The sequence below is a fragment of the Cebus imitator genome, unplaced genomic scaffold (genome assembly GCF_001604975.1).
Source record: "Cebus imitator isolate Cc_AM_T3 unplaced genomic scaffold, Cebus_imitator-1.0 Scaffold6, whole genome shotgun sequence".
NCBI lineage: Eukaryota > Metazoa > Chordata > Mammalia > Primates > Cebidae > Cebus > Cebus imitator.
This window is the reverse complement of record NW_016107321.1, coordinates 6,148,804-6,166,413: the sequence shown is the minus strand read 5'-3', so window position 1 is coordinate 6,166,413 and position 17,610 is coordinate 6,148,804. Positions and strand designations below refer to the sequence as shown.

At 44.9% G+C, this 17,610-nt stretch overlaps 2 protein-coding genes across 11 annotated transcripts in view; one reads left to right on the top strand and one right to left on the bottom strand.

Annotated features, from left to right (window-relative positions):
* Positions 1 to 455: 455 nt before the first annotated feature.
* On the bottom strand, positions 456 to 8,643 carry DYNLT1 (dynein light chain Tctex-type 1). Of its 2 annotated transcripts, none has more exons than XM_017538437.2 (5): positions 8,542 to 8,643; positions 5,196 to 5,237; positions 1,773 to 1,896; positions 1,158 to 1,215; positions 456 to 881 (listed from the first exon to the last, which is right to left on the bottom strand). In XM_017538437.2, exons 1-4 carry the CDS (start codon positions 8,566 to 8,568, stop codon positions 1,160 to 1,162), a joined length of 249 nt encoding a protein of 82 aa, XP_017393926.1. In that variant the 5' UTR covers positions 8,569 to 8,643; the 3' UTR covers positions 456 to 881; positions 1,158 to 1,159. The 2 variants fall into 2 exon arrangements, with proteins under 2 accessions (XP_017393926.1, XP_017393921.1); XM_017538432.2 differs by having other exon boundaries at positions 1,158 to 1,235; positions 8,542 to 8,642.
* SYTL3 (synaptotagmin like 3) overlaps positions 7,479 to 17,610 on the top strand; it is a 113,600-nt gene continuing 103,468 nt past the window's right edge. For 5 of the 9 annotated variants that reach the window (XM_037741847.1, XM_037741841.1, XM_017538372.2 and 2 more), the window contains exon 1: positions 16,952 to 17,300. Coding sequence is in view for 1 of the 9 variants with exons in the window: in XM_037741855.1 (XP_037597783.1) it covers positions 7,989 to 8,026 (38 nt within the window). In the remaining 8 variants the exon portion in view is untranslated. Of the gene's footprint in view, positions 8,027 to 8,724; positions 8,995 to 16,951; positions 17,301 to 17,610 lie in introns of those variants that run through there. The other 4 variants (XM_037741845.1, XM_037741855.1, XM_037741866.1 and 1 more) reach the window with 4 other exon arrangements.

Below are 17,610 nucleotides of genomic sequence, written 5' to 3'. Positions count from 1 at the left end.
ACTCATCAGATAACTTACAAACACATTTTCTGATTTTTAAATGGCTGCAAATTGTTGAGGACACAAAATGATTGTGAAAGCCATTTTGTAAGCTATGAAGTACTAAAACAGTCTGTGAGTGCTCCAGGGAAGATGGGATTAACAGTTACGGTGTTACAGCTTTGGGCCAAGTGTGAGTTAGAGCTCTCTGGCTAAAGAGAAGAATAGAATCTGGCTTGCCCACCTCCCACCCCTTAAGAATGGTGGCTGTGAAGCCCAGGGGTGGAATCTAACCAGAACCCAACAGAGCCTTCAGGATCCTGGTCCCATGGGTGAAATGAGTACATCATGGAGAGGACCACAACAGAACTGCAACTTCTTTTTTTTTAGTTTTATGGGATTTTGAAGCCACTCATTAAATAAATACCAGGAAATCATTTATGATACTATGCAATAGACTAAAGAACCCAACAGACTTTAGATTTGGATAATTTATTCTAACAAAAGTATAAAGTATGGAAAATTAGTGTATTTGAATCATTTCAGAGAGTAGAGCAAATTTCACACTAGCAGATTTCAGATTTTAGCACCTTTGAAAAGAAATATTCAGAGTTAAGACAAGTGGCAACGCGAGCTGTAGGTGACCTACAGGGATACTCGTCTGACTTCGGTGCAGTTCACATCACAGTGCGGTCATTTGGCTTTTTTCTCTACATTTTGAGAGTGCCACAAAACACAAAGAGAACGAGAAAAGAGTTCACTGAATTCATGGCTGGTGGTTAGAAGATGAACTAGAGACAAAAGGAGAAAGGTCACAGGCTGGACTGCAGGTCAAATAGACAGTCCGAAGGCGCTGACGATGCAGTACATGGTCTTATTCTCCCATCGCACGGTGCAGCTCCCTGCAGGAGGACAGAGTAGCATCTGAGACAAGGAAAGCTGGCGGACTTGACGTTCTACTCACAATAAGGCCAACAGTCAAGTACCTGTCTCTAGGCTATGCAAGTCTATCATGAAATGTTTTAAAAGGTGCTAAACATGCATTGCATTCAAAGATAAGAAACATCCAATCAAAACACTGCTTTTAGTTAATATATATCAGCATGATCCAAGAAGTGACTTGAAAACTTTCAGGGAAAATGCACACAAAACTTTTCTAACATGAATGAAGATCATACCGTCAGTGGAGCTGTCCCAGAAGCAGGAGCTTGCTGTGTGTAATCCTGCTCCATTCTTCTGCATAATTACACAGGTCACTTGAGTTAAAACAAACTTTTATTAGAGAAATCTACTTGGCAACATAAATGTCATTTTGTCCACTTTTAGCAAATGTACATAGCTCCGCATGGTTGATGTTTTCGAGAAAAACTATAGGGACAGATCGCCTTCTTTCACTATATTGACAAATTACAGGTGCTCCTTAACTTACAATGTCCCATAAACCCATCATGAATTGACAATAAATGAAAACGTAAGTTGCAAATACACTTAATACCCTGATAAATCCATCATAAAGTCAAAAAATCCTCAGTTGCGGTGGGTGGGTGGCTGTACACACTTCCTCTATGCTTCACCTGTTCGAAAAGCATCTGATGGGACAACCTATAAGATCCTGCTTCACATACGCCCTGCAACTGTACCAGCAGCCAAACGGTCAAGTGTGCTAACGTATACTCCACACACGACCGACTCCCTGAGGTAAGGCCACGTTGTCTGTCATTTCTGGTACTGGACACACCTGACTGGTGTTAAAGAACTATCCCCCAAATATACAAGAAACAAAAATCCATTACCAATGTATTTAAACGGTTTTCCCAGCTTGGTGAGTTGGCTTAAAGTTTGTTCTACTACATTTGTGGTCCATTGGTTCACTTTGCTGTGTTGATACGCGTTACCACCAATTGCGCTTTCTATAGCCTAGAAAACCAAGCAAAAGCGTGTCACAGTTACGCAAATGCGCCCACACCACCTTTCAATTAGGAACTGACAGTTACCACCCCCAGAAGTGATTTATGAAGTTTATTTTTAATCATGAGGATGCCTCTGCAAATACACTTTTTGTTTAAGAGCATTACATTTCATTTAAGGAAGTCTGATACTTGTTTTAAAAATTCAGTCTGTCAAATTATACATTTTGACCTAATTGCATTTAATATTCACTATTATTAATATTTATAGATAATACATTGTTTTCTTGTTGAGGCTAGAAAGTATTTTACCTATTCCTTTTTTTAAAGTGTTATCTAATACTACTTAACATATACTAATACTGTATTTTAGATGAATTGTATTATTTGTACAACTGATAATATATAAACCTATCCAAATAATCATCTATTAAAAAATACTTCTTTTATCCAGCATTGTCTGGGAATGTTATCACATTAAGTGCATTTTTCAGATAAGAAAAGCCCTTTATAGTCCAGAACTTATTTTAGATTTGTGATGAAATTTTTTTCTTTCATTTTTTTTCTGAGGCAGGGCCTCCCATTGCCCAGGCTGCAGAGCTGTGACGCAGTCCTGGCTCAATGCAGCCTTGACCTCCTGGGATCAAGCAATCCTCCCACCTCAGCTTCCCCAGTAGCTGGGACTGCAGACACGTGCCACCACACCCAGCTAGTTTTTTGTAGAGATGAGGTCTTGCTCTGTTGCCCAGGCTGCTCTCAAATGCCTGGGCTCAAGTGATCCTTCTGCCTCAGCCTCCTAAAGTGCTGGGATTACAGGCATAAGCCACGGCATTCAGCCCCAGTTTTTTCCTTTATTATACGTTTACTTCTTTTTCTGTGCTATATGCTTTGGGGTTATCTGACGATGCAGGGCTCACTGTCGCTGCTCTTGCTAAGCTTATTATTATGATACTGCCATCGTGTGATTTTCTGGGTCTTTCACTGTCGGTCTCCTTTCACTTGGATGCCAGTGAGCTTGCATCTCAGCAGCCTTCTTCTCTAGCCCTAACTTGGCTGTGCTGGAAACCAGGAACCTGAATTTCTATGACAGTTATGAGCTAAAGTGAAAATAGAAACATTCAGTGAGGGCCAAGGTCTGTCCTCAGACAGGCAGAGAACACCAGCAGTCTGGAGTCTGAGCTTTGTATGATGGTGACAGACAGGGATCTGATGCCTGGGGCTTGGATCCAGTGACCTTGCTTTTGAGGACCTAAAACCTCCCTAGGTCACACTCTGCTTTCTACCTACAGACTGCCTATGATCTCCTGGGGACTCTGGGCAGTCACGTTACTCACAGGTCTGACTGACTTGTCGTCCTCTGCTACTGTGCTCCCTCCCAGCTCAGACGCTACAAGGGGTGTGGGGGGCCAGAAGTCCCGGTTTAAGGGGACAGCAGTATTACTAGACCTGGCCATTGTCAAAGGGGGAGAAGGCTTTGTTCGAGCCAAACCTCTCCCTCTGCCAGCTCTCCACACATACTTTGACATTCAGTTTTTCAGGGAGGAGGGAACCAATTTTGGATTTGTGCAAATTGACTACTACCCAATACTTGGGTAACCTGAATACAGAATTACCTATTGTGGAGGGGAAAAAGCTATTGAAGCCAGTGATACAAGTTCAAGTAACACTGGAATGTCCCCTCATGTTTCCATGTGGATTGGATTGGAAATGTGTGTTTTTTTTTTTTTTTAGATGAAGTCTCGCTTTTGTTGCCCAGACTGGAGTGCAATGGCGTGATCTCAGCTCACTGCAACCTCTCCCTCCCAGGTTCAAGCAATTTTCCTGCCTCAGCCTCCCGAGTAGCTGGGATTACAGGCCCCCACTACCATGCCCAGCTAATTTTTGTATTTTTAGTAGTGATGGGGTTCACCATGTTGGCCAGGCTGGTCTCGAACTCCTGACCTCAAGTGATCTGCCTGCCTTAGCCCCAAAAAGTGCTGGGAATACAGGTGTGAACCACCGTGCTTGGCCAGAAATGTGTACTTTCAATTGCATTTGCCACCTGGAAACCAAGTCAAAGCTAAGGCAGAAAACAACGGAGGCAGAACTAGACTTCCCAACAAGCCACGTCCACTGTTCCCAGTTCTGTTGTAATCCACCCACCTTTCTGGTCCCTAATGTGATCCATGTGAAACTGGATTTAGATAACCATGAAAAGCAAACTTATAGATCCCGCAAAGCAACAGGAAAGTCATGCCTGATTCTGAACAATGTAAATGGTAAAACAAAATCATTTTGCTTTTGGATACTGGTCACAAACATAGGTTGTGTTTTTTTATTGAACACTAGTCAATAATTTACATTAAATCCTAAATTACATATGAAACACCAAACAGTATCATTAAATTCAGATCATCTTATAATTTTCTTTTAGCCAATGGCTTTAATGTCTGTGCCCCATCTTACCCAGGGAAGGCAGGGAAGTTGACAAGGAAAATCTTTGGCTTCATTCCTACGCCAGGGCCCCTAGCTCTCAGCACCACTCCAGCCACACCCACCTCCTTCCACTCCCTCACACACAACGTGCACTGCCCCCACCTCCCACAAGGCCTTGTCCCCCCTTTTTGCTGCATTACCCCTACTTCTATCATTCTTCAGCTTTCAGCTCTAAATAGTCCCTGAACTCCCTGGGTGGATCCCACTCCCTATTCAGTGTTCTCACAGCACCACCTCTAGTGGCATTTACCACACAGCAAATGCAAGCGGACACTTCCCAGCAGGACTATTTGATGTGTCTGAACTGCCTGCCCCACAGCTGTAAACTCCAAGAAGGTCTACGCCCTGCATGCTCCCTCAGTGTGTACTTTCTGAATGAATAAAAAGCATCCCTTCTGTGTCTCATCCTCCTCATGATCAATAACGCAAAAAAGTGTGAAGTTTAGGAATGTAAGAAAAGTAAGCAAATAAGTCCCAAACTGGATCACCTGGTCTGGAGTAACTAGAAGTTGAATTTTCTTAAACTCACTCTTCATTAAGCCCTGGAAACATTTATTAGTATGCCAGGAGTCTTTTATGCTAAAAGATTATAAAATCAAGTTTTGATGATATTCAGTAATAATGCTATGTGCATAAAATCCTTGTCTGATTTAAAATATATAATTTACATAATATAGGAGCAATTCTTATCCAGCTATTTACTGAAATAAAACCTGTTATTTGAAACACCAAAACAGAGACTTGGTTGAAACAATTCCAAGATGATATTTACAACATATCATTTTCTCTAATATAAGCTACAAACATTTAAGAAGAGAGCATTTCTCCTCTTACCTCTTTTACAATGTTGCTCACTTCATCCACAACAAAAGCAGTCTGTAAGAAAGAATATTTGGTTAAGTTTGATTTATTTAAAAGATATTTCCACTACATTGGTAAATGCAGATTTAGGTAATGAACATAATTTAGAAATGAAGACCTTAGAAATAATCTAACTAGACTGTTCACTTTACCAAGGATGGATGGCATTGCAAGTCTTCAGAAACCAGAAGACTAGAATAGATACACATAATTGAAAGGTGTTCTGTTTTATTTTTATTTATTTATTTTTGATATGGAGTGTCACTCTGCAGCCCAGGCTGGAGTGCAGTGGCACAATCTCAGCTCACTACAACCTCTACCTCCCAGGTTCAAGTGATTCTCCTGCCTCAGCATCCCAAGTAGCTGGGATTACAGGTGCCCTCCACCATACCTGGCTAATTTTCATATTTTTAGTAGAAATGGGGTTTCAACACGTTGGCCAAGCTGGTCTTCAACTCCTGACCTCAGGTGATCCTCCTGCCTCGGCCTCCCAAGGTGCTGGGATTACAGGCATGAGCCACTGCGCCCAGCCTGTCTTGTTTTAATCATGCCACACTCTTAAGATTTCACTTTAAACTAGAATTCAATCTCCCATTTCAACTGGCTGCTGGAATCATAACCAACAGAGAGGCTTAATGAGTTGTTTAATTTTTGCATAAATTAACTGAAGCTGCTGAAGCAATCCATTTAAGATGTAATTCTCTCTTCCCTGGTGTAAACTGATTAGGAGTCCTGGCCTTGAGGAAATTTTTTTAAAGCACCATTAGTTGTAAAATTTACAATGATTGTATTATTTCCAGATAATTATTTTTCTTTCCCAGTGCTGCCCTCCTGCTCCAGGACTAACCACCAGCTGCCAGCATGGCCGTTCTCTGTCAGTGTCCGGATGACTCAGGAGATGGGCTGCCTGCAGTAATCTAGTGCCAAGAGTATAGTTTTCTTTCTTTCCCTTTTACACATGGCAGATCTGAATGGGTGACAGATCATCCTGAAAATAACATTGGTCAGGCACTTGCCTGCCACTGTGCTCTTCACATGAGCACAGGCGTTTAAAGTTACTGCTGAGTCACAGGAAATGTACGTAGCTCTGCACATTCCTTCAAGAGGGCAGCCCCTGGGACCCTCAGTCAATATGCATCTTTGGGGAATCAAGGCAGAGAACCTTGACTTGGCAGTGAGTCTTCCTCCCTGCCTGGCTGTTGTTCACTGCAGGCCCTGCCCTTTCTTTTTAGGGGGGTCAAGAGCGGACTTTCTGAAGCCACCTCACTTGCTGTACTCATAAGTCAGACTGAAACAAAACCAACTCACTGAGTGAATGACAATTTGCAATATCTTAGAGATTAGGTCATTTCTGGAAGCCTAAAGGATCCTTCCAAGTGATTATAGTGACCTTAATTACAAAGGAAAGGTGCTGTATCACCTTTCATATGGTTCAAGTATGAAAAAGGTTGAGGGACGTTTTGTTTTTTTTGTTTTTTTTTTTTGAGACGGAGTTTCGCTCTTTTTACCCAGGCTGGAGTGCAATGGCGCGATCTCGGCTCACCACAACCTCCGCCTCCTGGGTTCAGGCAATTCTCCTGCCTCAGCCTCCTGAGTAGCTGGGATTACAGGCACACACCACCATGCCCAGCTAATTTTTTGTATTTTTAGTAGAGACGGGGTTTCACCATGTTGACCAGGTTGGTCTCGATCTCTTGACCTCGTGATCCACCCGCCTCGGCCTCCCAAAGTGCTGGGATTACTGGCTTGAGCCACCGCGCCCGGCCTGGGACGTTTTAAAGACTGTTTCGTGGAAAGCAGAGTGTTGTAATGAATCCAGTGAACAGTTTCAACTTCTCCAAGAAAGATGAATGATGAGTTGAGAGAATAGTTACAAAGGCTCAGGAATCTACATGAAGTTAGAAGAGATGCAGAAAAGGCTGCAGAGAGGCTGGTGGGAGGACCAGAAGGGGACCATTCAGTAAATACCTAAGGCATGCCTACTACAAGACAGCCATGGCCTCCACCTCCCAGAGCATCCATCCCATAGGAAACACATCACTCTGTCTAGCCCCTTCATTTGATACATACGGAACTGAGATCTAGAATAATAAAGTCACTTAGCTACCTCATCTGTGGGAGCCAGAATCGGACCGCAGTATTAAGGGCTTCCCTTTACATAGCCATTTCTTTTTTTTAGAACAGTTTTACTTGATATTACTTACAATACAAGCCATTTTCCAATATTAGCAACAGTTTAAGGGAAAAGGTTTGTCCTTTGCCAGCTGCTCCTGAACCAGGTCTTCTCATCATTATTCACTTGGTTGCCATCAGCATTCAAACACCCATTATGCCACTATCACAGGAAGTGCACGTTGGTGAGGAAATCAGATCAAAACTGAATCTACAATGTCCTTAAGCTTAAGCCTTAGTTTTATTTTCCCTGAAAATATTCCTCCTTAAATTTCATAAATGGTAAAATGTCCAATCTTACCAAATGTATCATAGTTTTTATTTTTGACAGGCTGTATAATACCTTGGACTCTGAATTTCAACGAGGGTTATTCAGTGAGAAGAAAATGAGTGTTGTATCTCAGCTGCGCCCATCAGCTCTATTTCCCCAATGACCGTGAGCTTGAAAGAAAGCCATTTAACGTACACGGTGCCGGTGGGTGTCTTCTGCTTGGCAAGATCGTGAGCTTTATCCTACTACTTCCTCAAGGAGGCAATAAGAGACGGTTCCTCCCCCCACCCCACAACAATGAGCTTTCTTACAGACAAACAGAAATGAAATATGCTACTCATTCCCAGCGCTGCAGAACCAGGTGAGGTCCGAGACAAAGGCGCGGGGTGGCCGGGACGCCAGCCCGGGGGAAGGGGCTGGGGCGAGCGTGTCACCTGCACCCCCGCGCGGGGACGTCCGGGCCTCGGCGCTCCCAGCCCGGCCGCCGCGCCCCGCTCGGGGCTGGGGTCCGCCCCGCAGAGCAAGGGGCGGTGATGTCATCCTCCCGGTGAGGTCGGCAGCGGGCCGGGGCCAGGCCCTACGGGAAGGCGTCTCCGCGCTGTTCACCCGGGCGCTCGGTCCGAGTCACGCCCGGTGCCGCCCCGCGCGGGAAGGAACTCAATCTCCTTCCTGCATCCGCTGCTGGGTAAACGGCAGCAGTACCCGGGCTGGCTGGGGCTGCGCGGAACCCCGGCGATCGTGAACCTCAGGCCGTGGGCGGCCGCGACCGGCCTAGCCCGGGGAGGGGGGCAGCCAGGGCTTTCCGGTCAAGACTGCGCGTCCTTCCGCGCCCAGGGCTCTAGGCCTCCACCCTTCCGTCGCCGACCCGGCGGTTACCTCCTCCGCAGCCTGATAGTCTTCCATCTTTCCTCTGGCGCGTCGCCTCCGCCTCCCTGAGTGGCGCGGACTGCGCAGGCGCAGTCAGGCCCCGCCCAGGGCTGCCACGCCCCTCTCCGCTCTCCCCAGCCCCGCCCACGCCCAGCTTCCGGGCCGCGCCCTTCCCGGCCCGGCTGCCAAGTGCAGGGACCCGGTGCCTGGGCGGGGCCCGCGGGGTGGACCGTGAATTGGCCTCTCCTCCCATCTTCTCGAAGGTGGTGGTTTCCATAGGAACCCGTGAGGGGCCAGGCAGCTCCCTAAACCTCAGCAATAGAAACAAAACACACGTCCGAGAGGGGAAGCGTGGTCCCGGCCCTTCCTCTGGTGTGTACTGAGGGGACTGACGCGGACCTTCAAACGGGCCCGGGCACCTGGCAACAAACTCGACAGCGACTGCCCAAGGCAGCGCACCCGGTGAGACATTGTTGCAGTTCCCTTGGGGATCTGGAATTGGCATACTTTAGCTATTGAACGAAACTTCCCTTTGAGGAGTTAAATTTTCCAGGTAAACGAAAATTTTTCCTTTAAGCACCATTAACATAAAACCGTTTTGGGTGAAAAATTTTGTAAAATGTGGCACACTTCCTGACTATATTAACCACAATGAACTAGCCAGACTTGATTTATATCTGGGCTCTATGGAAATTAGGAATTGCGCTGGGTTCTGGTAAACTGCCCTCCGCGAAAAGCTGGGGCACATGCACCTGTGTGCAGGTATTCTTAGCCTCAGAGTTTTGATTTTGGCGTTTGCCTTTTCTGGTTTCATCATGCACTTGAATTCAGGCTGCTGGAACCCACTTTCCATTCCCCAGGAAAGAGCTGACTGCAGGGGTCCCAGGGACTTGGTAGAACTAAGCTTCAAATCCCACATCCACCAGCAACCCTTGTTATTTCTACCCCATATGCTCCGGACCTTAGTTAAAGATTGATATCTCTCACCTGGATTCTAACCATCTGACTGTAACCTGGTCAGTCTTGCTGGGTGGGCTGGCTGCTTTCTCACACTTGGTCTTCCTCCCCTTGGATTCTATCATGTCCTTCAAGAGGAACCTCACGCCAAGACACTTCTCTCCCCTCACTCGTTCTGCCTTGCCCTAAGTCAATAGCTCCTGTGTTGTCAGACTATAGACTAATCTTAGTGATCTTTGGATGACTAAACTTTAACGTATCTTAGCTCAAAATCCCCTACAGAGAGACTTCCTGTGACCACTGCATCTAAGGTAGCTGACGTCCTCATTCTCCATCCCCCATCCTGTACATTTTCCTCATAGCACTTCTCTCACTTTGCAAGAATGTATTTATGGTTGCTTGTTTATGGTGTGTCTTCATTTAGAAATTATGTGCGATGCAGGTAGGATCTGTTTTATTTACTAATGTATCCCTTTCCTTTTACATTGTGCTTGGCACATAATAGCTGCACAATTAAAATGTATTTATTTATTTATTTAGAGACAGGATCTCACTCTGTTGCCTGGGCTGGAATGCAGTGGTGTGATCAGATATTTTGAGCTAAGATGTGTTAAAGTTTAGTCATCCAAAGACCACTAAGAGCTTGAACTCCTGGGCTCAAGGTATTCTCCTGCCTTAGCCTCCTGAGCAGCTGGGATTCCAGGCACTAGCCACCACACCCAGCTACTTTTTAAAATATTTCTTTTGTAGAGATGGGGCCTCACTGTGTTGCCCAGGCTGGTCTTAAACTCCTGGGCTTAAAGAATCCTCCAGTCTCAGCCTCCCAAAGTGCCAGGATTATAGCTGTGAGCCACCATGCCCGGCCTAAAATGTATTGAATGAATTATTTCCCCCACAGGTGTTAGCTTTGCCTCAGACCCAAATGGAGAGAACTGGGGAGTGGAGGAAGATGCAACCACCTGCCTCTTTGGGGGAAACAGGGCTGGCGAGGGGAGGGTGGAGCCATGACTGACCCAAGGCTCCTTGGCCGTGGGTGCTTGGTCTGAGCAAGGAGACTTGCTGGGTGGGCTGGCTGCTTTCTCACACTTGGTCTTCCTCCCCTTGGATTCTGAACTTTCTCTGCCTTTTGAGTTCCCTTCTTATTACGTGGCTTCACCCCCTTGTTCTGGTGTTTCATTCTTGTTTCAATCCTGTGCCTCAGTCTACAGGTGATTCTGATACTGACATTGCTTTGCCTTCCTGCCATTCCCAGCATCACCTGAGATCTCGTTTTGGGTGTTCTCTGCCTACCTAGTTCCAAGCTTTTGGCCCCACCATGATCCAATCAGGATCAATTGAGAGGCCAATCAGAAACCTCTTAATTCTTTTTTCTTCTGCTACTTTGTTGTAAACCTGGAGTTCAGTAGCTAAGTGTCACAGAATTATGTGCAAAGCGAGAGTAAACTGATTCTGAGTGAATGCCTACAATGGAAGAGCATGACGCTTGGGACAACCTTTTTAATTTTCCCCACAACCTTTTAGGAACTTCCTAATTTAAATGAATTTCCTGAATGGCTGCTAGGATGGTGCATAATTAATGCATGGATCTTGTTGTAACTGAAGATCACCATTCTGCACATAAATCAACAAAAAACATGCAAGTGTGCATTTTTAAAATGTTTACATGATTTCAGCTTTTATACATTGGGTGCCACTCTCCAATTTTAACTATCAAAGAACATTTGCTAAATGATCATATTTATGGCATTTTGAGGCTGCCAATAAACGGATGAGCTGGTCTGTTTACCTTCGTAACTTTGTTCACTTGTTAAACACACATATATGGAGCACTCCCTTCATGTCAGGCTCTGAGCTGGGGTTCAGAGTTGACTAAAGTTGACTAAAACGTGGTCTTTATGAATTTTTTTTTTTTGAGACAGAATATCTCTCTGTCACCAGAATACAGTGGTGCGATCTCGGCTCACTGCAACCTCTGTCTTTGAGGTTCAAGTGATTCTCCTGCCTCAGCCTCCTGAGTAGGTGAGATTACAGGCGTGTGTCACCATACCCAGCTGATTTTTATATTTTTAGTAGAGACTGGTTTTCACCATGTTGGCAAGGAAAGTCTTGATCTCTTGACCTCGTGATCTGCCTGCCTTGGCCTCCCAAAGTGCTGGGATTACAGGCGTGAGCCACTGCGTCCAGCCAGAATATTTTTTTAAATAGATATCTCTGTAAATAGTAGGGATTGAATTCTCTAGGTTTATGTGATGTTGTAGTGCTTGGAAAAATGCAGTGATATGGTATTGTATTCTGCCCAACTGATGTACAGTCTGTAGGACTAAGGAATTTAAAATCGCTAAGACATTTGGCAATTCACCAGGTGCTATTTCCAGCACCTTCTATCTGCCGCGAATGGACGTCCATCAGAAGCACTGGAGCTCAGCCGTCTTGACTCATAACTGCTCATGAATCTTTGATATTCTGCCATATTTTAGGGTAATGTTTAGTTTCTATGGAGCGAGTCGGTAGAGTGAATCTTGGCTTTGTTTTTCAATTTGGAGGTTAGTGATTGGTTGGCAGGTTTGGGTGCAATCACCTTTCTTTCCTTAAGTCAAATATCTTGACTACAGACTGTGGGACCAGAGCTGCCAATACGTTTATTTAGCAAGTATGGGCCTAATAACCATAGCAATCGATGAACTGTCACATCAGTAAATAACATCAGTAATATCCAGCAGTGTTCTGCTGTCTGTCATCTGCAGCCCTTCATAATCCAAATCCAATCCTCCGATATTCCATTTTTTCCTTTCTTCTCCTGTGCTAAGAAGTGGTCCTGAGATGTACTGTGAGATCGTGCTGAGTCAAAATCATACTAGTAGAAGAAGACAATAAGGACAAGGATGTTGTTGAAACGCCCGTGGCTGAGGAATTTAATGTAAAGGAAAAGAAACTCCGGCTGACACATATCTAAAGGGAGAGTCCTGTGCTGAGAAATGCTAAAGAGATGAAGAAATGCCTATATTTAGATCTGCTGTTCGGCTGGGAAGCACAGGCACAGTTCTACTGAAAAACCTGTGTACCCCATGAAAGAGCCATTACTCTGAGCCCTTTGGGTCCCTCTGCCTCTCAATCCTAGTGACTGCAGCCGCTTCCCTGGGATCCCATCCCCAGGATCCGATAACTAAAGGAGAACTCGTGATATAGCAGTGCCTCCGCTGGCTTTTGTTGGAACTCGTCGATATTCATGCTATGATAGTTATTAAATAGTTTGATTATCAGTTCTTTGTTTATGAAAACAATACACACTGCAGCAGCAGCATAGGCCAGGTTAGCTGCAGAAATGAATGGCCGTAGACTCTCAGTGGTTGATGACGGCAAAGATTTACTTGCCACTCACACTCCGTGACAGCCGAGGACCTTCCATGGCTCTGCGTCCGTGCTGAGCCAAGGTTGATGGAGCCGCCTGTGTCTGGAGTCACTGAGGGAGAGAGAAGAGAAAGAGAATGGTGGCCCACGTACTGGCTTGGAAGGTGCCAAGCCTATGTGGCATGTGGCACCTTTGCATATACTTCATTGTCTTCTTGCTCTCCAGAGCAAGTCTTTGGCCATGCCCAAGTTAGCAGGGCAGAGGCACTTAACGATGCTGAGTAATACGATCTAGTACACACACAGGATTGAAGGTTCCCCTTGGTGATTTCATTACAATGTTCATCGCCCTTGGCCTGGCATTGCTCTTGGCCTGGCATTGCTCTTGGCCTGGCTGTCCCTCGTTCACTGTTAATTGGCTTAATCCCCTGGCCAGCTCCATGTTACCTCACTTTAGTTTCAGATCTGATCTAACTTATCCCTGCTCAGCTTCAACACCCACTTACATCCTGTCTTTGCCAGCTCCTCAACCTACTGTCCATTTTAGCCCGAGGCTAAAATCATCATCTCCAAACGTCTTCAACCAAGCCACTCTAGCAAGAACAATTTTTTGAGCATATATTCTAAGGGTGTATGTTTTTTTGAGACAGAGTCTCACTTTGTCACCCACACTGGAGTGCAGTGGTGCAATCTCAGCTCACTGCAACCTCCACCTCCCAGGTTCAAGCAATTCTCCTGTCTCAGCCTCCTCAGTAGCTGGGACTACAGGCGCGTGCCACTATGCCCAGCTAATTTTTTGTATTTTTAGTAGAGATGGGATTTCACCATTTTAGACAGGATGGTCTTGATCTCCTTACCTCGTGATCTACTTGCCTTGGCCTCCCAAAGTGTTGGGATTACAGGCATGAGCCACTGCGCCCAGCCAGGTATGTTTATTTTTAAATGATATCAACCATAAATCCATTTATTAAACATTAATAAAGCTTAAGTTTTAGTTTGTTTTTTTTTCTTTTTGAAATGGGGTCTTGCTCTGTCACCCAGGCTCCAGCCTGCAGTGGTATGATCTCAGCTAACTGTAACCTCTACCTTCTGGGCTCATGTGATCCTCCCACCTCAGCCTGGCAAGTAGCTGGGACTGCAGACCGCTCACTCAGCTAATTTTTAAATTTTTTGTAGAGACAAGGTCTCCTTGCATTGTCCATACTGGACTTCTAGCTTTTTTAAAAAAATAAACATAACTAGAAGCTCTAATAATTTCTTAGTATCTCCTATCATTAAGAGCTAAATTTTGTCGCCCCAAAATTCATACATTCACATATCAAAATGTGAAGATGTTTGGGGATAGAGTCTTTGAAGGGATAATTAAGGTAAAATGAGGTCATATGGGTGGTCCCTGAACCAGTATGATTTGTGTCCTTATGAGAAGAGGAGATGAGGTGTGGTGGCTTAACCTGTTATCCCAGCACTTTGGGAGGCCAGGGCAGGCGGATCACTTGAGTCCAGGAGTTTGAGGCAATAAGGTAAAACCCCGTCTCTACAAAAAATACAAAAAATTGGCCGAGTGCAGTGGCTCATGCCTGTAATCCCAGCACTTTGGGAAGCTGAGGTGGGTGGACTGCTTGAGGTCAGGAGTTTGAGACCAGCCTGGCCAACATGGAGAAATCCCATCTCCACTAAAATACAGAAGTTAGCTGGTCATGGTGGTGGGTGTCTGTAGTCCCAGCAACTCAGAAGGCTGAGGCGGGAGAATTACTTGGACCTGGGAGGTGGAGGTTGCAGTGAGCAAGGAAGGCACCGCTACACTCCAGCCTGGGCAACAGAGCAAGACTCCATCTCAGAAAAAAAAGAAAAACCGAAAAATTAGCTGAGCATGTTGGCATGTGCCTGTAGTCCCAGTTACTCGGGAGGCTGAGGTGGGAGAATCACCTGAGCCCAGGAAGTCAAAGATGCCTCTAGCCTGGGTGATGAGAGTGAGGCCCTGTCTCAACCAAAAAAAAAAAAAAAAAAAAAAAAAAAAAAAAGAGAGAGAAAAAGAGATGAGGACATAGATATGCTCACAGAGACCACCACTTGAAGAAGACACGGAGAAGAAGATGCTGTGTGCAAGCCAAGGAGAGAGGCCTCCCAAAGAAACCAACCCGGACAGTACCTTGATCTCAGACTTCCAGCCTTCAGGATTACGAGAAAATTAATTTCTGTTGCTTAAACCCCCCATTCAGTGGTATTTGCTACGGCCGCACAAGCGATGAAACACTACTTTGGAAATAATGACTCCAGGTTACCCTCATTTCAAAAGCATTCTCTTCCTAATATTTCTGAATGGATGGGGTCAGCATCTCATGCTACGAGCTACTAATTCTGCTACTAAATAGAAAGCAGTTACTATTTATTGAGGATTTATTTAGGATGGGGGTCCTCAACCAGGATCACTATGGCAGTGCCTGACACACAATAGATCCGCTGTACGTATTTGTGAATGAATTGAATGAACTGTAAACCCAGAGGAAAGCCTGGGAGACAGGCTTTCCACCAGGAAACAGGCTCAGAGAGGCCTAGTGGTTTACTTAAGATCACTCAGATAAGTCTCAGCCCAAAGCTTACCCTCTTGATTCACTCTTGCCTACTGTCCTTGCAACACTTTGCAGCCCACCCCCACCCTTCCCTCTACCCCTGCTCCTAACCTGATGGAATTCACCACCTCCGGCCATCCTCTTCAGGCCCCACAAGAATGAGTTTTAAAATTGAAGGACTAAAGAAAAAATCAAAGTGAACCCCATTTACAGTTGAGAAAACTGAGGTTCAGAAGGTCTCAGAGAGAGCTAGTGATGGCCACATAGGCACCTTATTCTTGGTCATCAGCTGACTGGGTAAAAGTCACATTTTCTCAGAGTTCACACTGTTTACTCTTAGGGGTGAGTCTGAGATCCTCAAAGGTCCATTAAGGGAATGAAAAACATAAGCCCACAGACTGGGAGAAGATACGTGTTGTCTGTCTGTCTGTCTATCTATCTATCTATCTATCTGTCAATCAATCAATTGATCAGTCTATCATCTATCTCTGTTTATCTTTTTATCTACCATCTACCTATCATCGATATCTATCATCTATCTAATCTATCTCTCTATCTATCTCTGTGTATCTATCTGTGTCTCTATGTATCTATCATCTATCTGTCTATCTCTGTCTGTCTGTCTGTCTGTCTTATGACTCATATCCTAAATATATAAAGAACTTCTACAAATCAATAAGAGAAAGGCAGATAATCCAATAGAAAAATAGGCAAAAGACTTGCACAGTCCTACAAAAACATAGATATCCCAATGATCAATAAACATGGTGTTCAAATTGCCCAGCTACACTAAACACCAGGGAAATGCATGTTAAAACCATAATGTGGGCTGGGCGCAGTGGCTCATGCCTGTAATCCCAGCACCTTGGGAGGCCAAGAGATCAAGACCATCCTGGCCAACATGGTAAAACCCCATCTCTACTAAAAATACAAAAATTAGCCGAGTGTGGTGGCATGCACCTGTAGTCCCAGCTGCTTGGGATGCTGAGGGAAAGGAAGTGCTTGAACCTGGGAAGCAGAGGTTGCAGTGAGCTGAGATCATGCCACTGCACTCCAGCCTGCGTGACACAGCGAGACTCTGTCTCAAACAAGCAAACAAACACCATAATGTGATACCACTCTATACCCACCCGAATGGGTAAAATAAGAAAGGCAGGCTGGGCGCAGTGGCTCATGCATGTAAGGCTGCACTTTGGGAGGCCAAGGTGGGAGGATTACTGGAGCTCAGGAGTTTGAAACCAGCCTGGGCAAAATAGTGAGACCTCATCTCTACTAAAACGAAAATAAGTTAACCAGGCATGGTGGGGCATGTCTGTAGTCCCAGCTGCTTGGGAGAGAGACTGAGGTGGGAGGATCACTTGAGCCCGGGAAGTCTAGGTTGCTGTGAGCCATAATCACACCACTGCATTTCAGCCTGGGCAACAGAGCAAGACTCTGTCTCAGAACCAAAACCAAATAAAAAGGTTCATCTTGTAAAGTGTTCTTCAGTTGACAGCTGTTTATGAGATGTGGTTAGTCATTTACACTGAAATCTGTGTGAAACCCTTCACAAATGTGGGGACATTTGAATATTTGAAGCCTGTAGTCTCTGTGGGGAGTTTCCTTGGGAAGGGTGAAACATTTCACTAGCATCAGCTTGGTCTTTCCTCCAGCTAAAAATGTAAAATCTTGGCATAAAAGAGCTCCTTGGTGTGGTTTTGGGGTGGCTTTGCACCCTGGGTTCCTAGTGATGTGGGAGTTGCCACCGACGCATGAGGCTGGCCACATAGGACGAACTGCTTCAGCCTGTGCCCAACAGGAAGGAAAGAAAGATACGTCAGTTACTCTAACTAAAGAATTGACTTCCTGATCTGCAGAGCGGCTCTGGTCTCTTCTCTTGAAGCAGATGCAAAGGTAGGATGAGAATGCACGGCTGGCCATTGCAGCAGGCTGCTTTAGGAGTGGGGTGGGTAGAGATTATAGTTATTGTAATTTTTCTTAAATTGATGACACTGAAAAGGTAGGAAACAAAATATAATAAATTCAATAAAGGATATCTTGTAATTTTATTGAATAACATACATTTAACATTTGAGATAATAATTTAAGTTATATGGTGGAAGTAACTTCAGAGTTAATTAGAAACCAAAGCAAAATGGAGAAACAGTATCCAAAAGCTATATGGTGTGATTTTTTTTTAAAGAGTAGAGTGTTATTTGCTTTC